General features: G+C 30.6%; 1 protein-coding gene across 1 annotated transcript in view; it reads left to right on the top strand.

Moving 5' to 3' along the window:
- LOC143912673 (acid sphingomyelinase-like phosphodiesterase 3b) overlaps positions 1-27,005 on the top strand; it is a 93,266-nt gene extending 66,261 nt beyond the window's left edge. The window contains exons 6-9 of the mRNA XM_077431969.1: positions 17,232-17,427; positions 19,992-20,104; positions 24,902-25,086; positions 26,771-27,005. Of these exons, the coding sequence (XP_077288095.1) occupies positions 17,232-17,427; positions 19,992-20,104; positions 24,902-25,086; positions 26,771-27,005 (729 nt within the window). The remainder of the gene's footprint in view (positions 1-17,231; positions 17,428-19,991; positions 20,105-24,901; positions 25,087-26,770) is intronic.
- Positions 27,006-27,388: the final 383 nt, after the last annotated feature.

A 27,388-nucleotide genomic window follows, 5' to 3' on the forward strand; every position in this document is an offset into this window, starting at 1 on the left:
ATATGATTTATGTACATATGTCCATATAATCTTTTCATTATAAATGTATGATTTACTTTGCGAAATAAAGTATATATTTTTATTCAAGAAAAGTTATTTGACAAGGCGTAGCATAAAAACGTTTAAGAACAAAGTTACCGATAAATCGAAAGGTGACCTGTCGGAATAAAACGGAAAATCCCCGTCAATGGTATTTGTCCGTGGCGGCGAAAGAGCGTTCGGGCCGAAAAGTTTTTCCTTAAATTCGACATCTCCGGACTTCCGGCGTAACTTTTCCGCTTACCGCGCGCGAAAAGAATAAAAAACCGGAATAAACCGGTCGGCGAGTTTGTGTGTTATACGCGCAGCCTATGTATTTGATATATGTAGGTAGGTAGGTACGTGTTTTCATATACGCATGTATATACATACATACCTGTATGTGTGTTTGCACGTGTGGATAAATCAAAAATTCATTCGGACGGTAAAATGGAAAAGCTCGGAGAATTTCCACGGCTAGGGTAGCGGGGTGGCTTAGCGCTACAACTCTATCAGAGTTTTTGTCGGCCAACTTCCGCTTCACGTGGAAGTTTTTCGTTTTTATTTTTCCGACGTCTCTGAAGACGAATGCTCACATAATGAATAAGAACCTTAACCTGTTCATATGTACATACGTATGTATGTACGGTTTATAAAATACGGTTGGCAATTTCACAGTTTAACTGAACCCACACACTATGAATAATAGATAAGGCGTCTTCGTATTAAAAATGTATATATGTACATTCGAAGTACGTTGATTTTCTACAAGCTTTTTTAATAGATGCATATGTACATACATATGTGTGCATAGATTATCACACATTTACTTTGATTTTGATTTTTAAATGCTTTTTATTATTACTAAATTATATTCACAATACTTATTATATCTATTTTAATAGCTACTGATCAACTGATCATTTTCTATTTTAAAAATTAAATTAAATTTTGTTAGTAATCATGGTTTTATATTATTCTAATGTTAATGTAAAGCATAATAAAAAAAAGAGCACAAAAACCTATTTACAATTCTATAGATGCTCATAATATATCTAATACATAATATTAATTAAAGACTCTCTAAAGTCGACGATATAAAGCAGATTGTGTTGTTTAGGTAATCTGTGTTTATACCTGAAGGGTATAAACATTTTGTTTTAATCACCGAGACTCTTCAAAAGTGTGTTAGTAAAAGTTGTTGATTCAAATAATTTTAATTACGAAATTGACAGTCAATTTCATTGTAGATGTCATGTCATGTAGATTGATTGCTCAGATCTACACCTGTTCACAGGCTACTATTTTTAAACCTTCTATTCTGTATAGCATGTTATATTCAATCTATATATAAGCCGTTATATTTGAAAGTGGCGGAAATTTTATTTTCAGTTCCCAAAACACTGTTTATGTTATATTTAATTCACAAATTGTATTCAATTCTTTTAATTCGATATGTCCAGAATCTCAGAAAAGCAAAATAAACATATTACAGGCCACCAGAATTTTTTAATATTGTTAAATGTTTTGCGAGATATTTCTCGAAATGAAGAAAAAAAAACGTACGCCACTTTGAAATATAAATTTTCTAAACTCTCATTTAACAATAGATGTGTACAGTTACAAGAAATTTTTGAGATTGTTGATCAAGGTAATGAAATTAATATAATATTCATAGTTAAACATGACTATTTTATTTAATATTATATTTAATTTTGTACATACGTACATATGTATATGTACATAACACTGATGCGTAATAGGTAAACCCAATGCTCTTCTGACCAATTATTAACATCGATAAACAATTTATAGAGCAGTTTTAAAACATCTATGGATAAATTCGATAAACATTTTTGCAGCATTTTATAAATCAGCAAATTTGAGATGCTGAAAACTTGAATTTTGTGAGAAGTTGGAAAAGTTTGCCATGTTTTAGAGCCGTTTCAATTAAATTGGCAAACTCTGATAAGAAGCTATCAATCTGGAGACACTTATCCAAGGTCTGGCCTGCGGCCAGGGATTGAACGCGTGACCTGGTTTAATCTACACAATGTGTTTTATAAAATTACATATGTATTAATACAAATATCAAAATAATGAAATTTCATAGAAAGCAATTTGTTTTCATGGTCTCGGACAAAATTATATTATATGATGTTTCAAGGTAGATATATCCAATTTTATTATAGCGAATTTTCAGTTTATAAAAACAATTAAATGGAATCCTAGATTTTCATCATAGCAAGATTTTAATCTTTTATTAAACGCTCTTTTAATCATAGAAACTCCATTTTAAAAATACAGAAATACTAAAATATCATAAGAATTAAAATTTTATGATTGTATGTATGTATGAAGTTTTTCATGCAATATAATATTTTTATATTTTTACTCTGAATGGCAAAACTATCTGGAATAGAATATTCTTCGTATATATGTATATTGAATCATCATTTCCTATAGTTAATTAAAGTTGAATTTTCCAACGTAATTAAATTTAATTTAACTGAGCAATTTCCTTTTAAAATCTCATCTGGCCAGTAAAATTTCAGATAATCAAAACTAAGAGAACGATCCCGTATAAAACGAAGTCCTACTGCCATTAAAAGTGACTGCCTGGCATAAAAATGACTACACTTGACTGCCGAGACTTTTTTACGGGGACCAGTATTAAACTGAAAACAAAGGTCCGTAAAGGGGTCTCGTTACGACGTGAAATTGTGCCACGTATGCAACGCAACACGTACATAACTCTAGAATAACGTAGTATCTGCGTACATATATTACAGAGACGCTGTTTTACGGCGCACGACTGTTGTTCTTCTCGTTTTATTATATTTACGTTGATAATAAATGTATGTATGTGTACGTATTTTCGACGACGTTCTCGCAAATAAAGCTGCTGTGGAAAGTTTCGCTGATTTTTCTCCTTTTTCCGGTACGTTTCGGTCGAGCGGAAAATATGAAAACTTTCCGCGGAGTTTTTCCGCGACACGCTCATTAAACAATGTAAACAGAAACGCTTACAAATTCCACTCAATTCCGAGAACGTATTTATGCAAAGAATGTGAAAAATGGTAATGATAATTCTTCGTGGATTTACACAACGCTTTTGTTTACCTGCCATATTAATTAAGCTCTTGTCCTTTTCATTGGAACATTCCAATCATATATTTCCAATACTATTAAAACACTTCATTTTAAGCTGCAGTTCCTTGAAATACCAACTCTGAATGGTAATCGTATTTTTTAATTAAATGAATAAAACGTTTAATAAACACAACAGTTGTCAATCGATTTTGAATCTAATTGCTAACTTTAAACATACGCGTTACAAAAAATACAAGAATATATTCACATAACAAAGACATAAATTATTTTCATAATATACATACATATGTACATATACATATATGTATATATGTACGTATCATGACTTTGACATGCATTTAACTCATAATCAGCACATTTTTTATTGAGAATCAACACGGTTTATTAAAGTAACAATCATTATACAAATAATGACTGAATAAGTTGGTCGAATTTTAATGCAATTTACTTTTATAAATAATATTAGGAACATTAAAGTACATCTAATAGATTTTATAATTTTAATTCAATCAATTTATATAGAATATGTTTGAAAAAACTTATCTCTTTGTATTTATCAAATGAACATTAGCGTACAAATATACGATTTACAAAGTGACATTAAGAAAAATACTGTATTTTATTATTTTTTAAGCAATATATAAAATGTACTTCTTTGAATTATTAAACATGATCCTACCCTTTATAAAGTAATTGGTTTTTAATGAACATAAAAAAGTGAGCTTAATTCGAAAATTCAGTTTTAGCTATGCTCTACGTGTGTACAATAAAATTAGCATTTATCTTATTTAATAAATGGTTGGTTATAAATTTTGATTTAATTTCAAATTAAACTTCGTAACTTAATTCAAAATTAAGCATACGTAATTTCAATCACTCTTTAGTAACAATTCTGAATAGTTCCAAACTAAATAGCACTTTCGCGTAACATTTAGAAAACGCAATTGCGAATGATTGCGACTAATTTCGGCCATATAATATTTATGATTGAATCTTATATTACTTATGTATCGTTGGGTCGTTTTGATTTTTACAACATACGAATTATCTCGAGGCACTAAAATCCGCCACAGGTCATAAACCCACAAAATTCGAAACTTCCCGTTTTATATTGCAAATTGAAACTCATTGCGTACAGTTTATTTAGCGCTTTCCTCCAAATTACTATTTTATAGCTTGACATCGCGCTGTTGTAGCGTTCGTGTTTTTAATATCCTTTTTTGATGTTTTAATACAAATTAATTCACTACGATGTTAAGAAGAGCATTCACAAAGAGATTTGTCGACAGACAAGTCTTTCGTTGTATTTCTGTCTATGACAGACCCTACAAGAGATATATCAAAGGATATATCTCACCACTTTGTTTCCAAGGACCTTTTATCGAACAATGAGTTATATTTAACATGCAATATTGGGATCAAATTCCTCTCTATCTATGATGTAAACAAATTTTTAATTTGTTGTTTAATACAAATATTGTGAACACGATGTCTGATCCATTATTTAATAACACTGAGTCAGTAAAAGACTGAGATCAATCAATCGATTACGTTTTAATTCAAACAAAAGCCTTGTCTGTTTGCAGACGTGTTGTTTTTCGCTAACAAACAGTTACAACAAAATAATTGGAAGAGATTTTCCCATTGGTACATTTTTCTACAGATGAATCATACGTTTTTTGTCCTTCTGGCAAAATTTTTCGTACACACAAACACTGAAATTTGTATTTTTGATAAATAGGGAGCCCCTTCGAGGGGAGATTGGAGGAAAGTTTTTGCCCGTTATCGGAAATATAAATTTTTAAATATCTCTAGCGACGGTATACTTGTAACAAAGCCGAAAATTTTGCCGCTTTCCCAATAAACAATGGCCAAAGTTCTGAGGTACGAGAGTCTGAGACGGGGAGTGCTCAGTCGATAGGTGAACGAGCTCACAAGATGTTCTCAAGCGTGAACCTTCTTGTATTTTCCCACTTTAAATGCCGGGTTTTCCAGACAAAGTGCCCTGAAAAACTTTTAACCCAAAGCCCACCCCTTTGCTAACTCGAAAAAAAAAGGTTAAATACTTTTGTGGGAAATTAGGGGCGCGGCACGGTGCTTTGATCAGAAAAAGCTTCTCGAAACTTTTTTTTTATTTTTATTTTCTCCTTCAGCCGTCGGCAAAGTCAATTGACATCGTATTTAAATTATGGCAATATCGCTGCGGCGAATAAAATTTTTTTGATAAAATATCTGGTTTATTATGTGCACGATAAGCCCGTATCGTTTCGCTCGTGAAGGCTTCGGCGTCATATAAAAGCTTTATATTAAAAAGCATGATGAGCCCCTTTATCCCCCATGTATCGGTCAAAGCCGCTGCTTCTTCATAAAACGCGGACCTCAATAAAATATATTAAATATTTTATAAACCATAAACATCTTGCAGTATCGTATTTTTTCGCCCCGAACTCTAACATACACCCATCAACCACATGAGACCTTGCAATATGTTAAAAATTCAGGTGAAAGCTGGAATATTTACACGTTCAATCAATTTGGATTTCCTTTCCTGTGGAATAAAGCATCATTATGAAGACTGAATATCTTGTCTTATATGTATTTTTAGGTGGGGTCAAACATTTATTTAAACTTTCTGGAATATTATGAAAAATCAATAAACTACTTAGATTTTCGTCAATTATTTACTACGATTTAAAGTTGTATGATCAGTTAATTTATTAAATAAATCTTCACATGTCAAGTCACAAACCAACTGTCAAGGTTTACAGAATATGAAATTAAAATACTGCCCGTTAAATATATAATGAAAATATTCACGAATTAATATTCATTTAATTCAGGCCAAACACACATTTGTTTTAAAAATTTGAGAAATATATTAAAAACATATGAATTTTAATAAAATCATAAACATTATAGAATATTATATAATTGGAATATCCAACATCGATCTCCATAAACTTTATCTAGTTAATCAGTTCCATTGATTCTTCTAAAAGGCATAATACAAATCTTGTAATATACATATATAATATTCTTATCGTTTTTCTACAAATATGCTTGGAAAGAATAGTTTTAAAAAGTGCATTTTATTATTTTTATTTGACGAGGTATTAAAATGTACATATATAACAATGAAAATAAATTTATATAACATATTTTGGTTTAAATATTTTTTCAAATGTAAATAGAAAACAAAAATCTAATGAATAATTGTGCCGAAAATCATCATTAAATAAATTTAATTGTAAAATGCAACCAACTATAATTTTTCCTTTTTTATAATTATTGATACATATATTTTTATTTTATTTTTACAAAGATATATACCAGAAAGGCCTAATAGGTAAACCCCAATGCGCCTTCAACCTAGACAATTAATTACAAACAGCAGCATTTTTCATTACATAAATCACTGTATTTCGAAAGGCTGAAGAACAAGAAATTAACAATTAATTAATTGATGAATTAATCCATAGAAACATTTATGGATTTTGACTTGTACGTAGATTTTTAAATATTGGAGGATCATATGGAGGAACCGTTTCAACAATGAAATAAGATAAATTCGCAAACTCTGTTAGGAAACAATCGACTTCGACAATCGAGTATCAAATATCCAAAAAAGTTTTATATGTATTCAATCTTCATATATGTATGTATGTATTCAATATAAATATGTATTTAATTTAAATATACACATGCACAATGTATACGTTTGAATTTTAAGAATTCATATGAAAAATTCAATACACACAACTAGCAAAATTTTGATGGTTCAAACAAGCCGGTATTTTATCATTGAAATTTTCCATAACGTAACAAATTTTCATACTTGAACTGCGGACTTTCCAGCTTGAAATTAAAAGCCGCCAATCAATTAGCACTTGTTGGAAATAAATAGCATAGAAATATTCACCAGGTGTGTGTATGTATATATGTACGTCTAGTTTTGCGGTAGGTTCTTCGCAACCATCGTACCTCGAGCAGGATGTCTGAATGTAAAGTAGACATTGATTGAAGGGGGAAGTGCCCTACATTTGGCCCCCTTTCTGAGGGAGGCCTATGGAGCCTCCGCCCCCCTGTCATTCCCCCAGGTAAGCCCCATGTCGACAACTCTATTACAGATCTGCATACGGAGCCCCGACCTCAATCAGGTGTATCGCTCGCGGACGCCACTGAATTAATTTCAATGCATTACCCGGCCAATACGTCTCGTCTCCATTGTGCGAGTATAGATACTCGTATACCCTCGAGTCCTCGCGGAAAACGAGAAATTTTCCGACTATTTTCCTCGCATCGATACCTCCCCCACCCTCCATTTTCAATCGCCTCTTGCATATTGAAAATAAATTATGCATGGCTGAATCAATTTGTTTAATGTCAATATGAATGGACGCAAAAAGTTTTACGTTCGTTTTACAAATTTATGTATTTCCATTTCACATGGTATTTTAGACTTTTTCTATTTGGTATTACAGATTTTTTTAATGCAGTATTTTGATGAATGCTCTAAAATGTATCTACGTACATACTACCACGTTCCAATGAAAGATTAATACATTTTCGTTTAATCATTCCACCGCTGCCATCAACATTATCATTTTCAATGAAATATTGATAGTATTTTAAAACTAGTTGGTTTATTTATTGTTATTATTACTTAACCAAGATTTATTTATTATTATTATAACGTTACATTTATCTTATTGTTACATATATTCAAAAAACGAAAGATTTAAGCATGGAACGATGATGAATTTAAATGAGATGCGTAGAACTATTTCACTTTAACTTTGCTTCACCATATAACTTTGTTCTGCTGCTGATGTGTTGACTGTCTCTTGCGGGGTCGATATTAATGACTGACTGTCACTTGCGGAGTCGATGGTGATGACTGAATATACGGAGTCGATGGTGATGACTGTCACTTTCGGAGTCGATGATGATGACTACCTCTTTCGGAGTCTTGATGGTGATGATTGACGGCTGTCATCTGCGGAGTCGATGATGATGACTGACTTATTCTAACAGTAATGAGTTTATATACTCTTCTTTAAAACAATGAAGTGTTGAAGACACGTGTCGTACAATTTCGGTTAGTCAGTGTTTTAGGTGTGCCACGAATCAATGGTGCGTTTTATCCCTACTGGTTAGTTAACTACATTGATAACCGGGGTATGAACATAACACTGGGTTGTGCAAAGTCCAGCACTTCTGTTATTGATAAGCGAGGTACATAACAATACATATGTCGACGATTATTAACTTTTCATGGCTCGTTTGCAATATTTCAATCATTTTATTTTTGTGAAGTAATATGCTTATTATAATTCAAGTACAAATATACACAATTTGAATTATCATTAAAGATATAATCGTATATTTCATCAAAATTGTAAATTCAATTGAAAAAAGCATTACAAAAAACCTAAAAATTAATCAAAAACATTTATTATTTTTTAACGAAAAACCAGTATCAAAATAGTTATCCTATAATAGACTATGTATGTTATATTATCAAAATAGACTATGTTTCCTAGTAGCTGTGCTTCTGTTCCATTTTCCTTTGTATTGTATTGGTTCAGATATGAACCCATATATTTGAAAGTGATGGAAGTTCAATTTCCAGTTCCAAAAACACTATTTCTGTTTGACTTAATTCACAAATTGTTATCAATTCCTTTAATTCGATATGATCAGATTCTCGGAAAAGCAGATGAAAGGTATTACAGGCCACCAGTTTTTTTTTTAATATTGCTAAATGCAAAACATTATATTTAATGTTTTGCAAAATAAGATTCAACTTATAAAAATTGTAATAATAAAATGAGGATAAAAATCATGCGAGGGAGGAAACAATCGATTTTGGCCATAATAATTCAACGATTTTATTTATATTGAATTTAAATTCATGATCTTTATAAAGAGATTATTAAATTTAAATTTATATGTAGATGAACTTCAGTAAAATTGGAGACTCTAGTTGACACATACCGTAATATTAATAATTAAAGAAAATTAAAATAAAAAGGATTCGCAGTCAATTGATTTTTAACGACACGATTCCATGACTTCACAACTCTGCACAAATCAAAGTTTTTTCTTGATTTTTTGAACTGTGTTTAAAATTAATGTCCCTCATAAAAAAGAGGACACCTATAAGTGGAGGTACCATTTCCGGTCAACTTAAAAATTTGAAAAAAACTTACGTCGTGTCGATAAGAATTTCACTACTACTTTCGGTTTAGGAAAAAATATTGGGGTATAATATTAATAATTTTTATTACAAGTAAGAAATTTCAGTCCGATTTGATGAGTGGCTTGGGAGATAATTTAATTCAAAAACTTAAAAAGAAAGAGGATACCTATAAGGAGAGGTACCATTTTCGGTCAACCTAAAAAATTGAAAAAAAAAATACGGTGTATCGATAAAATTTTCAGTAACTAATACTAAGTTTCAGTTCGATAGGACTAACGGTGTTCAAAAAATTCTCAAAACACACAGAAACACAGACACATTTTTTCTAGATCATGAAAACGTGATCAGTGATCGATTCTGAGTTCGAATCAGTCAAAATTTCGAGTTCGAATTTTCGCATGATCACAAAACTTCATCTATTATTACTACGTACATAGATAAAGTAAACATATTTTATACACTTTATTAGTATTAAATTCGATACATTCAAATTCGTGTAAAATTATGTGTTTTATATATTTTAATATATAATAATATTTGATAGCATATAATTTTATTTATACTCAGAAGTACAACATTACAATGTTATTATTGAAATCCCGTGTCGGGAAAATCGACCGAAAAAATAAAATAAAAAAAGTTGATATCTAAGGCGATGCTTCCGATCTTTGAAGTTAGTTACTTTGAAAGATTTAGTGGAGTTGCTGAACTTTAGGAATGTTTATGTAAACTTTTCTTATTGTCAAAACATTTCCAGAACGATTTTTCGGATTACTGAACGTTCGACGTTTTCCAGTTTTCCATCCGGGCTACTAAACTTTTCAACTTTTATGCATGAGCGGCTCGCACGCACCCTTTCTCAAATATTAATACTCCACCTACAGCACAATATATAGACGCAACACGTGCTATACCCATATAATACACACACACACTCACGAAAATAATAAAAACGAAACGTTGAAGATAAAAACGGAATTTTGGACAAATTTATCGTCCGGCTGCGTATTAGACGCGGAACGAGAGGTAGAGAAAGCTCGGCATTAGCTTTTTCACTAAGCTCAGTGTATGACCCAGTTGCCCACTTGACCGTGTTCAAATACGGTCGAACATTATCACGCTTCATTTGCCCAGCATAATGGTCGAAGAAATTGATGTATGTATGCCCCAAGTATGGGGGATCTTCATCCTTCGCGCATAAATTACCAGAAAGAGACCTATGGTTTAGAATGGCTTGGAAGAGAGGCGAAAAACTACCCCTTTTCACCCAGAACAACCAATGCTCATTGTCCTTCCTTTTGATATACTCGATTAAATAACCCGAAAGGTTGTCTGGTAGACACTGGACTATTTCATATATAATATAAAATATATGGGAGTCTGTTTTTGTGTGTATGTACATAAATACATGTATGTATTCTTGAAGTACGGCCGCATTCCTTAACAGTCTGCTGGATTCTGAAGAAGTTCTCTTTTACGAGTGCTTTTTGAGGTGTTCTCAAAGTAATGCAAGTTTTAAATGATTCAAAATGCTTAAAAATATAAACATATGTTTGTATACTGTGTGAATTTTTTCTTTTGAGTTGTGTGTCTTTTATACGATTGTTTGTATGTATAGGATGTTGGGTGGAAAGAAGAACGATAATAAAATCTCAATGGCTTTTTCAAGTGTTGTATTTTAAGCATTCTGAATGAATTTTTTTTAAATATGACAAAGAATTAAACACTTCTTTGTTTTTAATTTTGATAAAAATAAGCCGTTCACTCAATTCACGAGAGTCTAAAAATGTTTCTGGTAAAATAAAATAAAATGATTAAAAAACATCCTGAAAAAATGTTGAAATATTAATAAGCATAAAAAATAATCATTTTAATTGCTAGTAGAGTTTCTGAAAATAAAATATGTTTTTAAATTGTAAAAAAAATTGATTTTAAATCCGTAAGTTGTATTATATTATTTTGTATGTGTATTAAACGGTATATGTATATTGATCGATTAAATTTTATACAATATAATCAAGTCAATGAAATTTCCGTCGGTTCGTCGAGTTTTGGAAAAATCACTTTTCATAATCGTCCGGTCCTTTTGCTTCGTTGGCGAATTTACCGTCTTCAAATTGGGGAGGAAAGTATTTCGACTCCTCGGAAAAATTTCAGTTTATTTTTGATCAGACAAGGTACTCATATTAATTTTCGAAGAATAAAGAAATGGAGATTGCGGCGTCTTGAAGCGCGTGGGTCACGAGATTATGCTAAGCCCCGGATTACTCGAAAGATTCATCTAGTCGGCATGGAAAGAGCCTCGATGTCTGTTTTTAAAATATACGTATGTATTTATACATTTTTTCTTTCGTTTTTCTTTTTTTCTTCTAAGCCTAAGCCTGCCGTTGCTTAATCCCGGCTATTTCTTTATTTCCAAGGGCTCTTATTCTTCCTTTTTTTCCCTCCTCGCGAACAAGTTGCGCAATAAAGTTTCATATATTTTCCGCCGTATATTTTTTCTTTAATTTCAAACGACAGCAATACTAAGTAAGTAATAAATAATGGATAATTAAATGCAGTTCATAAAAAATGCTGATTTTTTCCTAGGTAAAAACTTTCCCATCAAATAAAACTAAAAAAGTATAATAGTTGCGTGTTGTTTTCGAATCGAAATTCGCGTTTTTAAATATCCATAATTCATCACGATTATAATTACGTACGTGTATTTTAAAAACACACACGATAAAAATCAAAATGTAAATATAAAATGTAGATTTAGTGGCGTTTTCACGTCAGAAACAAATCGGATTGCGAACAAGACAGATTACCGGGTCCACGAGAGTGTTCCTTCCATCCCTTGCAAATGCGGTCATTTCCGTACGGATAGGATGTAATCCGGTTAAGAGATTAAATGCCGTGGACTTGTGATACTGCCATATAAACCCCAGCATACGTATAAAAGTTTAATATATCGCATACTTTCACTAAGCGTTGTGGGTAAGGAAGTGTCTAATTTAATTCACTTAGTAGTAAATAAACAAAATCGTACTTTGTTACGATTCAGAAATAAAACATGAATATTATCTATATATAATATAAAGGAAAAATTTTATGTTGAACATTGGTCTGTACGATGAAACGAACCTTTCCGTGCAAGAGGCCGGAAACTTGAGTTTTCCTAAAACGAGTCGGTGCCTCGAAAGGAAGGATGGTTCTGCAAGTGTGGACACGAAAACGTCCTTTTGTGTCCACCGGCCGACCCCTAGACAAGATTTATAACGGATTCCTAACACATTTGTATAAACGTATTTATTCTTAGAATATACTCAATGAATAAAAAAAACTATTCGAATAAAAGTAGTTCATACGCATGTATCTAGAACATTTTCGTGTGAATTTTATAGACTACATACAATGTATTGTATACTTATACATATATACATAGAAGGAAAATATATACATACGTATATTGAAAATGCATGCTTAATCTACGTGTATATGTGTATGTGATTTGGTACTGGAAACTTTCGAAAGCTGCTTTAGTTTGCATTTAAATGCATAGGAATATGGATAGTTTGTAAAGTTCTAATTGGCGTGTTAAGTGAACGGTTTTTTCTATATATTATAAGTTAATTGCATATATTAATGCTTACATCATAGGATTTTCTCTTAGAATACTTTAATGTCATGCCTTAATATATGCAGTTTTATTTTAATTGTATCTATAGATTAAAAGTCTCAACGCTGTTGTCAAAATGACATATGTATGTATGTAAATATATATTTAAACAGTTTCATTTTAAAATGTTTTGCAAAATTTTTTGCCTATCAGCTTGTGTTCGCTTAGTATATTTGAAAATATAAGACTTTTATAATAAAAAAAGTAAAAAGAGTTCAGAATATTCCTTTTTCTATTATGAATTAATCGATTCAATACAATATCTAGTCATTATCTGGTACCAAATTTCATATTAAAATGCATCTACTCTTTTCCTTAAGATACTCACAACTTTCCGTTCTTTTCAATGTATCTGACTGGAATATCTATATAAATTACAAAAAGGTTGGAGTAAATGAGTAAATATTGCATTGTCTTTTTTTCATTTTTTTAAATGCTGTTTATTATTACTAAATTATGTTCACATACATCTTATATCTATCTTAATTTTAATAGATACTCATGTACTAATCATATTCTAATTTTTTTTTGTTAATAATTATAGTATTATATTATTTTAATGTTAATGTACAGCATAATAGGAAAAAAAGCTTAAAAATATATTTACAATTAATATAAATGCTCATAATACATTTTATACATAATATTAACTAAAAACTCTCTAAAGTCGACGATCTAAGGCAGATTGTGTTTAGGTAATCTGTCTTTCGTGCGGACTCTTATGAAAACATTTTTTAATAATATGTGAAATTAAATAATGTTTGAGTATATTTGATTATACATTCATATACATATGTATACCTAGTAAGTAAGATAAAATCATAAAATGCCAGAACGGCAAATTTAGTTATAAATTGGTTTTTGAACTTTATTCGGAGCTTTTATAAATAGGTACATTAACTATGGAAACTTTCCAAATATAAATACATAAAAAATATAAACGTATATTTTGGCTCGTTTAATATAGCATTTATAAAAGCTGAAAATCAATACCTACCCCAATCTGTACCCAAATTTGAATCAGACACGTGCTTAAGGTCACATTTTTGAATAAATTTATCGACCCACTACACACACCATTACTCAAAGCCGCAAGCAATTAAATTATTTAAACAAGATTTAACAGTTCGCGCATTTAAAACACGCAATCAATATGCACGCAATAGCACACTTTTATCTCATAAATATTGATATGCGAAATTGAACGGACGCAGTGGGAAACCGCAATTTTCATCCCGCACGTTAATTATTGTGAACAAGAGAGCGAGTCCTTTGGAGTCCTGCGATAAAACCGCAAACTTGTCCTGCAGCCGTCTGTTGATTTAATTACTAGCTACCGGAAGTACGGGGGTGAATCTGTGGGTGGGTGGGCGGGTGGGTCACCCCATTTCGGTATTCGAAAAGGAGCCCTAAGGGTGCAGAATCTGATACGCGTGCCGTTTGTCTTCCCCGCACAAGACCTGCAGTCATAAATCTACGTGCAAGGTTACACCGGTGCTCAAGTTTTCTCTTTAATTTATGCACTCCAATTTCTTCGCATAGCGAAAGTTAAGTTTCTCACTCGTTTAAACATGTGTGTTTGTAAGAATGAATGTTTTTGCAGGTGAAAATTTCCCGTGGAATGTGGGAAAGTAATGGATATTGGTAGCGCTTGTTGATATGCTTATTTTATTTGTAATTTGCTTATTGCTTGAGTCTATACTTAAATTTAATAATAAAAATAATCTTATTTAATAACTCCCACGTGAGTGAGAGATGTCTACTCATGGGAATTAAGCAGGTTTCTCAAGACAGGAACCCTACCAGGCAGCCATTTAAAATCAGAACGGGATTTTATCCATTTAAATTTCATTGCAAACATTATTAAAATCTATATCTTTTTAGTATGAAAATATTCTTATTTGAAAGCATTTTATAATATTATACTCATAGCCAGAAAACCATAAAATTATTTATCGTACGATTCAAACCAATACAATTAAAAGTCTTTATAAAAAATAAGCATTTTTATATGTAGTGGAATCTATATTATTTTTTTTTTACATACATACATATATACACCAGGAAGGCCTAACAGGTAAACCCCAATGCGCCTTCCTGGCCGATTATAAACATTGATATACATTTTTTTAGACTAATTTTAACAAATCATAATACAATCTATGGATAAATTTTTTGATAGAAAATTTTGGAGCATTTTTGTATACAAATCATCAAATTTCGAGATGCTGTTATTGAAAATTGGATAATATTGTCAATTTGTTGGAACCGTTTCAATTAAAATCAGATAAATTGACTATATCTGATAGGAATTTGAATGAATTTATATATGTACATAATCATATAAAGTATGTAAAGTAGAATATATAAAGTATAATATGAAGACCACGCATTCAGCATATTTGGAGAACTAAAATATGTATAAATCCTCGTCACTCGCTATCGACCACAGTGTGGCAAATGCTAATAATCTTTCAAACTAAGATTATTTTTAATAACGATAAAGGATTCTATGAAAAAATAATAATAAGGGTTTTAAATGAACATTCAGAGATCAAATTAGATAGAATTCAAAGTTTTCTTGCGGTTTATTGAAATTTGATTAAAATTGTGGTTTTATTTGAAAATGTAATATCTTTTATCAAACACATAACCGTATATCCATATATACGTGCGTAAAATAAATAATTGGAGACACATTTTTGGCCTTATTTTGTCAACTAGATCGTGAATATATGCAAAAATTCGTAAAATTAGGGGGGTGATAAATACGGATGAATTCTTCAATGAAAGTAAATTATTAGGGTGTGTTTTGTTAGAAAACCCTTCGTTAGGGTGAAAATGTTAATGAATTTAACCTTATCTATTATCTCATTGTAGATAATGGAGAGCGAAGTTAAATTAAGGACGAACAAACAAAGAATATATTAGAATATATATGTATGTACGTACTTTTTTTTAACAACAACTTATTTCCGTCCAGTAAATATTCAAATATATGTATATTTATCGTTCCATTTTGGAATATAATAGACATAATTTATATTTAACTTGTCATACATCTTATATTTTCACGACAAAATGTTACAAATGGCTTCGGCATGTTTACGATACATTTATTCTGATATATTGATATCCGGACGTTTATGCTTCGCTGAACTTATTGCGCTTTATATTCTACACGGCTTTTATGGGGTGCAACGCCTTGCATTTTTATGGATAATATTCATAGAAAAAGAGACTACATACATACATCGTCATATAAAATACCACACATGAATCTATAGCAGGGACATTCTTAATCGGTTTTTTTTTCTGTGGGCTCCTTTTATAGTCAGATTCATACCACGGACTGTTCGAAGTTTTTTTTTCATAAGTTTTTCACCAGCAACATGTGTAGGTTAGTGATAAGCGAATAATGCTTTCAACTGATATGTTCAATCTCTAGCCTTGTTTTGCTGGCTTGACTTTATATATATTGGACTCCAGGTCAACCACAGTATGCCTATTTATCTGATTTCATTTTTGAAACGGTTCCACCAACATTTGCAACCTATATTTGTTTGATATGATCTTTTAACATCTTGAATTTGTTGATTAATTTGAGTATGCTACCCAACTACATGTTCTGTAAAAATGTATGTATTTCTCACAAAAATTTACTGTTTATCGAATTTCTCCATAAATATCTAGATGAATTGTATTTATGATGTTTGAAATTGTTAATAGGTACGTATTTATGTACAAAAAAATGGGTTTACCTGTCATAAAATAAAATTTAAAATTAAAAACCACTTGACCAAGTAGAAATCATTCAAATTATCAAAATTGAGACTAGATTGATACTTCGTGTATTGTATGTTCGTAATAAAGTGATTATATTATATTACTTATAATATATTTTTTAAGAAAATATCAAGATTTTTAAGTTGAACACCAATTAAAGGGGTTTAGTATTAAGATCCTTCTGTTACGAATGAAAAATAATAATTTCATATCATCAAGATAAAGCTAATTTTAAAATAGTTCTATGTATTGTTTCAGCATATTCAGATATCTTGTACCCTATAATATAATACAATATACCTTACAATACTATTTTTGTAAAGCATTGGAAAATTTGATCTCATCACAGACGCCTTATAATCTTTTAGACTCTTTAAGCATCCGTGTACCACTAGTTTTGATCCCCTGATTTATGAAAAACTAATGTTTATACTTTTTAATTTGTTTCAGGTGTATATTGTGGGTCATGTGCCACCTGGAGCCGACGAGAGACAAGGTGGAGCTCCCCCACTTCCTCAAACTTCATTTTCCGAGGAAAACAACAAAAGGTATCTGCGTTTGGTGAGAAAATTCCACGGAACAATAGCCGGACAATTCTTCGGCCACCTGCACAGTGACTCGTTCAGAATCATGTACAACGACTTGGGTAAATACAATCCTCTGTATATACGAGTAGGTATAAAATATAAAAATAAAAACAAAGAGAAGATTTCGGGAGTTTATATAGGTACATACATAATAACGCAGCCGGGGATGGAGTGTATAAATGGGTCACACACAGTCAGTGTGGTAATACAATATTGATGTGTTCAATTTGCATATATATGACAAAATAATAGGTCTCATTCCGAGGGACCGATCGTACGAATCGATACGAGTGCAAAATTAGCATCGCTTTATTTTTCGGCGCGAAAGTGATCGTATTCAAATTGAAATTGCGCGTATGTGTTGTATTGTATGTAGGCGTGTTTCAGTTTTGTAATTTGGAAAGAGGGATATCGAATATCCATATTCATTTTTTTAACGTTACAATTTCATTTTTTGGGGACGAACATTCGACGGTTCATTATTATCATTAGCTTAAATTGGAATTCAGATTTAAATTACATTAATATCAAACCTTATTTGTCAAACTTAGTAGTAAATGAGATCGTTTTGTACTACCAATTTTAACAATGTGTGAGATCCACTTAAATGTGAGAATGTAGAATAATTTATTTTTAATATGCTGTGTCCATAAAATCGTATTTTAAAATGCAATTGAGTAGGTTTTAACTTACATTGGAATGGTACTAAATAAAATAAGCCTCTTTCACTAAATGTAAATTTTATTTGCAATATTTACATATAAAGCCATTTTATTTTACACGCCTATGTTAACATATATTAAAAAGTGGCGGAAGTTCAATTTTCAGTTCCAAAAACACTATTTCTGTTTGACTTAGTTCACAAAATGTTATCACTTATTTTAATTCGATATGTCTAGAATCACAGAAAAGCAGCATAACGTATAACAGGACACCAGTATTTTAAAAATTGTGCTAAATGTAAAACAATTTTGCAAAATATTTCTCAAAATGAAGAAAAGTTCCTTTCAATTTTCAAAAGAAGTACAATTTTTCAATTCAAAAACACTATTTCTGTTTGACTTACTTCACAAGTTGTTATTACTTGTTTTTTTAATTACATACATATGTCCAGAATCTCGGAATAGCATTATAAACGTATTACAGGCCACCAGTATTTTTAAATATTGCTAAATGCAAAACACTTTCGCCACATTCAAATATAACGGCTCATATATGTATATGTATATCTAAAATAATCAATTGTTTCATTACGATTGCTCATAGCGTAGAAATTATAATTGTGAACGTTTACTATTGTATATAATAATTAAATAAAAAAAACATAAACCGAATATAAATTGACGATTTTAATTATCGATTTAATTCAAATACAAGAATAAAGTACTTTTTATGGTCGGTGTTAAATTATAAAAGCGTCATAAATTTTAAGTACAGTTCAATACATTTAATGGATTTTGGGAAACGCTTTAGTAAATTCGTGTGAAGCAATGGCATTGAAATAATTCTACTCAATCTGGAAGGCGAATATTTTTACATACCTCCTTTACGTTTCACATGGCTTTCGTGTTAGTGGTCATTTTTATCTCTTATCCGATCGTTTTCATACTTTGCCATATTGCTCATTTTGGTCATCAATACACGTTAATGTATCGTCTGCCATTACGTTGGAGATAAAATATCGTATACAACGTGTTTTAAAAACGGGGCCCGTAAACCTTCCTGACGTTTAATAAGCGTTCGTCCCGTGCCTTCAACCTGTTCGCCTTGATATGGCCATATAAGATTTTAATTGTTTAAACGCCTATAATTCACTCTATATTTTATAAAATTTGCTTTATAGGTTCTCGTTATCTCTAATATTTCAATATTTATAGTTTTAACTCTCATATGTATATATAAATTTCAAATTTGGCGTCTAGCTTCATGTAATGTAATACACGATATATATTGATTTTTGGCCAAATATGTCAAATCTGACATTTCACTGTATATCTCTTCACGGAGTTTTATCTGCGAGATAAGTATTCAATAAGAAGTTATGTTGTATCTAATTGTTTATATTATTTACAATAAACTTACATACATTTAGTTTTTTACAATAAGCTTAAATACATACATCACATACACTTATTTTTAGTTATCAGCTGATTTTTTATAATATAATTTTGATTCACATATGCATATATGATTATTGTTTATGTTGGTATAGATAATTTTTTCTTTTTTAATGTATGTACATATGTAAGTTTAGAAAATATTTTTTTCTTAATTGTATTTAAATGTTTATATTTCATTTTATATTATTTAAAATCAATTTTCTAGAAAATTTGTGCTTCAGAATTTTATATTCATCACCTTATGGGTAGAGACATCGTATTGAATATTTTTATTACGATTTCGAACGTAAAGTAAAATTTTATAGTTTTACAATCGAAAGACAAAAATTGAATTAAATCAATTTCAATCTGTGACATTACAGATCGAGTTGATTAAATTCAAACGGATGTCAGCGGTAATAAAAAGGTGATGTTGTAAAATTCTAAGAATTGATTAAATTCCGGGTTTATATCTCGAAATTGGAAATATTAGATTGGAATTCTGACGAGTTTGTTTGTTACAGGAAAACCTATATCTTGGGCAATGCTGGCACCATCTGTTACCCCGCGCCATACCAGCGGTGGAGCAAACAACCCCGGATTTCGACTTTACAAGTTCGATTCCGACAGAGGACAGGTGATTAATTTTATTGCCGCCAAACTTTCCATAATATTCAACTTGAAACGACCGTGGTAGGGGTGTGGCCATTGCGTCGAAAGCTACTCGAACGATTTTCCTGAAATATCTGCCAAATACTAGCGTCGTAAACTATACCTATCGTATTGATATGGGGGGTGAGGCAAAGACAATTATGAAGGTGAAATTATCCAATGAAAATATCCCATTTAATTATATTTAGTTCTAAAAATATATTATACGATAGAGCTTTCGAGGTGTAGTGTTTTGAAATACGTACATAGTAATCAGCTTAAGACTGGTATCGTCGTCGTTTGATGTTTGCTTTATGTCTCGACACTATAATTTGAATGCAAAGTTAAGTAATATCACATTTAAATTTAGGGACCTTTTGAAAAAAAACACTATAATTTAGAATTCAAATTTCCATTGCGAAAACTTTAAATTACAATCATAGCAGTTTTCACAAAAAAAAAACATTCCACTAGAGATTTAGAAACTTTCATCCAATGTTGGATGAAATCCTTTGTAAACTTCTTTCATTATTTTCAGTAGAAGAAGTTAATAAATACAATTTAATACCATTTCGTCTTTTAACATCACATAATTTCAGTTGGTGTGGAATCTTTTTTTAAATTATGTGATGCTTGAAATATCCTTTGTGGGAGAACTGAAAGCTAATCGTTACTTTTGTCTAAACTTTTGAATAATTTTAATTTTAAATAACCCAACAGATTTTAAATCAAAATTGCATTGACTTTGTTTTTATTTCAAAGAAATTTCAATAGCAATATCTAAACTTTGTCTGTTTGTACGTAAAATATTGAAAATGTTTTTTTACATAAAATTAATGCAATTTCATATATATATTAGTATGTATATTTAAAAAAAAATAGAGTTCGTAAATATCAAATAGTACAGTTATCTTGAGACATATTTTATCATTAATACTTTTCCATTTGTCTTCTAGAGCTGAAATAATGGATTGTGTTTCAGATAAGAAGGTTGAATTTTCGGAAATACCAATTTTGTATGGAACCGTCTCAATAATTATTGTCAGAATAACTTATATTGTTTTTAAAAACATAATAATCTTCTAGATCTTACTAAGAGTAAAAAAACCCAATAAATTTTATTAAAAACGAGTCTTGATATATACATATGTATGTAGCTATCGTATTAAAATAGCTACAAAGCAAAACTTAATAACTAACCGTTGAAAAATCCATTATTTTGTATTAAATAAGTGGAATTATATATTCTCACACCTGATATATTTTATTTTATAAAACAAACAAAATTTCATTGTAATAATCCCTTTTGAAAGTCTCCCTGCCACCCCCATACACGCAGTCGGAAGGGAAATGCCAAACGCAAAGGGCTCCGACCCACTTCTGTGCAACGCAAACGAAATGATTAGGTAATAAATTAGGTAGCACCGAATACACACACTCTATTTGTAGAACATGTGACCTAAAAAAGGCTTAACCTTATATTGAGCAGCCTGCATAGGTCACATTTTCACGATATCGGAGCTTTCCGCATATCAAATGCGGTATTTGCTCCGAAGATGAGGACATCCGCTAAGATAAATAGTCCTACCGAAACTATTCATCTTTCATATCGTTATTATCGCTTCGAATAAACAGTATATGCTTATATTATATATGGATGCTTCCTGCTTATCGATAAATAACGGACATATGTATTGTGTGTTTGCGAATTGGAGTTGGCGCTGTAATATACGATGTAGTGAACTCTCCCTCGTATGTGAATAAAGTTCGTTTTATGTTATATATTATATTATACATATGTACATACTCATATCGGAGAGAATGCGTACTTATTTATCTTTCCACAACGAAGTCTCTCGTATTTGCGTGTCTATGTATCGATTTATATGGAAATGTATGCTTTTTTTCCTTTTCTTTCGTGCTGCGTATGAAATGTACAAGAATTTTAAATTTAGGATTTCTTTCGTATTTGGAAATTTTTATGGAATTTTAATAGGTATTAATTGCATTTTTAGCTGGAAAAAGTCGAATATTAAAATTCATATACATATATAGTGTAATTATACATTAGAGAACTACATACATATATTATATTTCAGGTCAACGTGCTATCAAAACTTTTGAACTATTGATTAAATGGCTAAGCTCTTTTATGTTTTTAATATTTAAACGAATTTAATTTTAACCACACTTTTTTTTACATATACCTACTTACATATATAAAGTGTAGAAATATAACATTTTTCATTGATTTAAATAGGTTTTTTGTAAATTCAGTCCCATTTATTATCATCAAAATCAATACAAAAATTTGATGCCTCAAAGTCAAACACAGATGAATTATTTAATTGAATATTTCACCATTTTATAAGATAATTTACATTATTTCCAATATTATTTTTAATTGGATTTGCTAAAATAAATCTTTATTTTTTATTAAATAATTAACTCAATCTTCAATTGGTATAAAATTAATCTACAAAAATATGTATATGCTCTAAAAACATAAACATGTTTATCTGGGCTAGTTCATTGAGGCAGAATTTGAGATTTTCTCTCTATCTCTAAACCATTTACTCCCAACTTCTATAAATTATCATTTAAAACGTTTTCTTATTCCTGTAATAAATGCACGTAAAAATGGTAGCAACAAACACTTGGAGTCTATTTGATGTTAGATAAGATGTTATTTATCCATACAATATTTTTAGGAGTACTTATTTCAAAAGCATAATTAATATATGTAAATAAGCTTGAATTCATATAAATACTCATGTATTCAAACTAAATGTAAATATTTCCTATACATATGTATGCATTGTAGCAATGGTCAAAGCATTCAACTAGCATATCTATTAGCTACGCGTTGAAACCAGATACAATTATAATATGCATTACGATATGATGCTGAGGTCCAGTATGACCGGTGAACCCCTCAGGCAATACTATAGTATTGGGTTGATAGGAGGTGGCAGGGTCGTCAGCGAAAGAGGCTTTCCCGGAACCCCATTGTGCCTCGGTATAATGGTGACTCTGCGCATCATTAGTCTTTGTCGAGAACGGCGCGAGTGTATCAGAGCCGGATTCAATGCGTGTTTTTCAAAGTGCGAATTTTCAGACGGCACTGCCAACTGACTCAATTGTCAAGGTTGGCATACCCTGCCCTCCCCCTTAATGACGTACCCCTGCTCAGATGTGGGGGATGGGGGGCGAACGTCATTTGCGCGCAATCGTCATTGTTGCAATTAGTTCATTATGAAGTATGTAAATTTACATACGTATTATTGGAAATTGATAATGATTGAAATAATGAAATGCCAGACAATGACTGAAATAATAATACATATACAATGTACATATAATATTATGGGGAGTCTGTGTTACTTATTTTTACATTAGGTACTCGCAATCATCTTTTTTTGATTTTTAAATGCTTTTTATTATTACTAAACTATGTTCACAATACATCTAATATCTATTTTAATCGCTACTGATCTACTGATCATTTTCTATTTTACAATTTTAATTTAATTTTGTTAGTAATCATAGTATTATATTATTCTAATGTTAATGTACAACATAATAGGAAAAAGAGCTCAAAAACCTATTTACAATTCTTATAAATGCTCATAATACATACTATTAATTAAAAACACTCGAAAGTCGACAAGTCGACGATCTAAAGCAGATTGTGTTTAGGCAATCTGTGTTTATACCAATCGCAATAAGTATGCAATGCAAAAAATAAGGAAATCTCAATTAAAGTTCATCTCAACTTACAGACATGTTTCTTTAGAAATCAAACGAAGTTTGATTTCAATATGTTTTAAGTCATCTCCGGAATTTCCATGGTCCACTGTACCTTATCCTAAGTTTCTGACATTTGTAACCCTTATGTATTTTAAACGTATTTGAATGAATTTTTATGATCGTGATCATTACTCCATTGTAATTTGCAATTTAGATGATGTTCCTCTTCAAGTTTAGCAATGCCATTTATCACTACAACAAAATTAGGTTCAACTTCTTTATATTCTGGATCCGCTTCATTTCTTTTCCATTTCCAGTTCTCAATGTTTATATATATTTTTTTCATTTTTAAAATTGCATCAGTTTGCAAAAATCAATTCACTATCATTGTTTATAATCGCATCAAGAAGAGAATTTTACATATCCAAAAATATAAGAAGTACCTATCGTTAAAGTAATTATTTGCAAATAGAAATCTCAACGGAAACAATTATTAGTTTTGATAAATATTTATCATCAATTTTATAAAATCGTCAAAAATTCTACTCAAATGTAAAAGATGCTTCTGAATCTCGCAGAATTACTACGATATACATTTACACACATTCATATCGTTACAAATTCCATTTTAGGTCCAAAAACAATATTTTTTATATTATTTTTTACCCAAAACAAGATTTATGTAAGAATTTTAAAATCAAAACTATAGAAATATCAGATTTTAATATATTCTGAAAAGAGTTGAGTTATAGATTAATGTTGCTTACCAGCTAGTGTATCAATGTATGTATATATAGTTATATTGTGCAGTGTTCAATAGTAAATAAATACAAAACAAATTAATTGATACGCATACATATGATGTTTAATATTGATTAATGTAGACGAATTAATTAATATAAATAATTATTTGTGCGTGACGAGAGTTATCCGTAGTTAATTGGGTTAAGCCCGGTCTGTAGTGGGAACAAAGCGAATGGCTTAAACGCTAATTCTAGGGTGTTTTAATCTATGTGTGTTTATTAATGTTTAGGTGCTGGACTACACCCAGTATTATTTGGACATTGGAAACGCCAATAGAGTGGGTGAGGCTGAGTGGCTTCCTGAGTACAATCTGACCAACTACTATGGTCTCCAGGACATCAGTGCAACGTCCCTGCACAATTTGGTGGACAGATTCACACAGGACCGTCCCAGTGCCAACTATATATTTTCTAAGTGAGTTTGAGAGACTTAAATTTACAAATAAGATTAAGATTATTATGATTCATGATTCAAGATTCATTCAACTTAAGATTATTAAGATTCATGTTTCCTCTGATAGTTCATAAACTTTGTTTGTAGTAATATGATAGAGTTGGATACCTTAGGTACCTCCAATACCGAAGCGCGAAGGTTTCATAGAAATTTGAATAACGATTATTTGTACATGTAAAAGTTATTGAATTTAAAATTGTAAAAATCCTTCTAGAAAAGTATGAACCATCTATAAACTGATATTGTAAATATAAAAATATAAATCATGTTAAATCATATTGAGCATGTTAAATTTTTAAAATCTTTTATGTAAAATTTACAATGAAGAATTTATTTAACTGTCTCCAATATACACAGACACAATACATTATATATTATATATGTATGTAAGATAGTAATGAAATCAGTGATCGGTTTTGACTTGAAATCAGATAAATCATAAATTTCTCGTCTTCGAAAAATTAAATTGATTGATACGTTGTACAAAAATAAAATATATAATACTACTTCATACAAAATTTATAAATTCAAATTATTTAATAAAAGCAATGTTATGTCATTTACATTATGATAAAAAACTGTCATATAATAAAAGTTTTTAAAAACAATGCTTTTTCTATCATCAATAACAAATGTACGAAAATACGATGATTAGGATTTCAATAAAAATTATATTCCCGGCTTAAATTATTGTAATTAAATATATTACTTAAATCCTTGGGTCGCGTTAGTATGAAATGATATAAAGGCGACCTTAGGCTTTATGGCAATGTTTCAAAATGATCGGAAGAATGTAGGAATAATGTCAGTTCAATAAATGAAGTGAAACATAAAAAAGCCTTTTAAAAATGGTTAAAGGATTCAAAACAGACGAAAAATTTCTCATTCTCATTACGCAAACAAAAATCAGTTACAGAGATCCCACTTTGTATACGATTTTTCATTAGAATATTTTTAGAAAACGTATTTTAACCTTTGAAGGACTTTGAAGGGTCGAGATCGAACGAGTGTGCCTAACCGGAGTCGAGTAAAACCCCAGTATTTTTTGATCAAAATACAGCTTTTCTGAATACAAATGTGTTCAATATATATCTTATTAATCATTTTATACATCAACATAAAAAGTTTTAGTCCAATAGCATGTTTTTGACTATTTTTGTATTAACAAATAGCGACAAGTATCGACATGCAAACCTACATGGGTAAGGTCAACAGGCGACTGCATGACTCAATAGCCACGCGCCAAAAGCGACGAAAACAATAACTTACGAAAATATAGCTGTCTCTTTCTCTCGCATTGATTCATCGATCAACAAGAATATGCAAGAGAACAGTCAAAAACATGACTTATCGCTACCGCCTTTAAATCATACTTTGGAACGTAGAAATGTATAAATGTATTTTTTACGATGTACCCCTTTTCTAAATCATACAAAATCTATTAAATAAATTGATTGTAGTTCATTTTAGGAATACAAGAAATATAGGGTGTATAGCTGTGAAAACCACATAGTTATTGCGCATAGTTATTGCACACCCCACTTCGGTGAGGAAGGGTTAAACAAATCTTAGATTAAAAGTGAACTGTTTTCTTTTATTATTTTCACATTTCAGCTGTATTTAACCGTTCATTGAATTTTTGCAGGTATTTTAGGGCAAACTCGGTACGCATGCACGACTCGCCTAACGACGCGCAATGCGAGAGCGCATGCTCCCACGCGCATTACTGCGCGATTACTCGCGTCGACTACAGCGAGTTCAAGAAGTGCGTGGATACAGCAGCAAGTGCTTTGGCATCTAGCAAATCTGACATCTTATTGTCATGGTCCATCATCACCATCCTGTGTATTCTGATCGGCGTGCACGCCATACTCGAATGACACCTCATCTCTAACGCGGTATAGATCTGAAAAGCGACAAAGAAATACATAAGGGTATTTATTAAATATACATGTATGTACGATTCATCCGACTTTTCCAATTCACATTGATCAATAGCACATATTTACATATAAATATCTCTTTTCGCTTATTCGGACGATGCATTCGATTCCAAACTTGAACGGAAATTCAACACAAGTCTAGATCAACTTTGTATGAAATTTAGTCATTCAAAATTCGAAAAATATGTTTCAACCTCTAAAATCTTTTTTTTTTATATAATTTTTACGGATTTTTTTTTCATACAATTGATCTAGACGATTTCATACATACTTCATATAATAAGATGGAAAGAATATATTATTTTATATATCGTCGACTT

This window comes from Arctopsyche grandis, chromosome 6, assembly GCF_051622035.1.
Source record: "Arctopsyche grandis isolate Sample6627 chromosome 6, ASM5162203v2, whole genome shotgun sequence".
Lineage (NCBI taxonomy): Eukaryota > Metazoa > Arthropoda > Insecta > Trichoptera > Hydropsychidae > Arctopsyche > Arctopsyche grandis.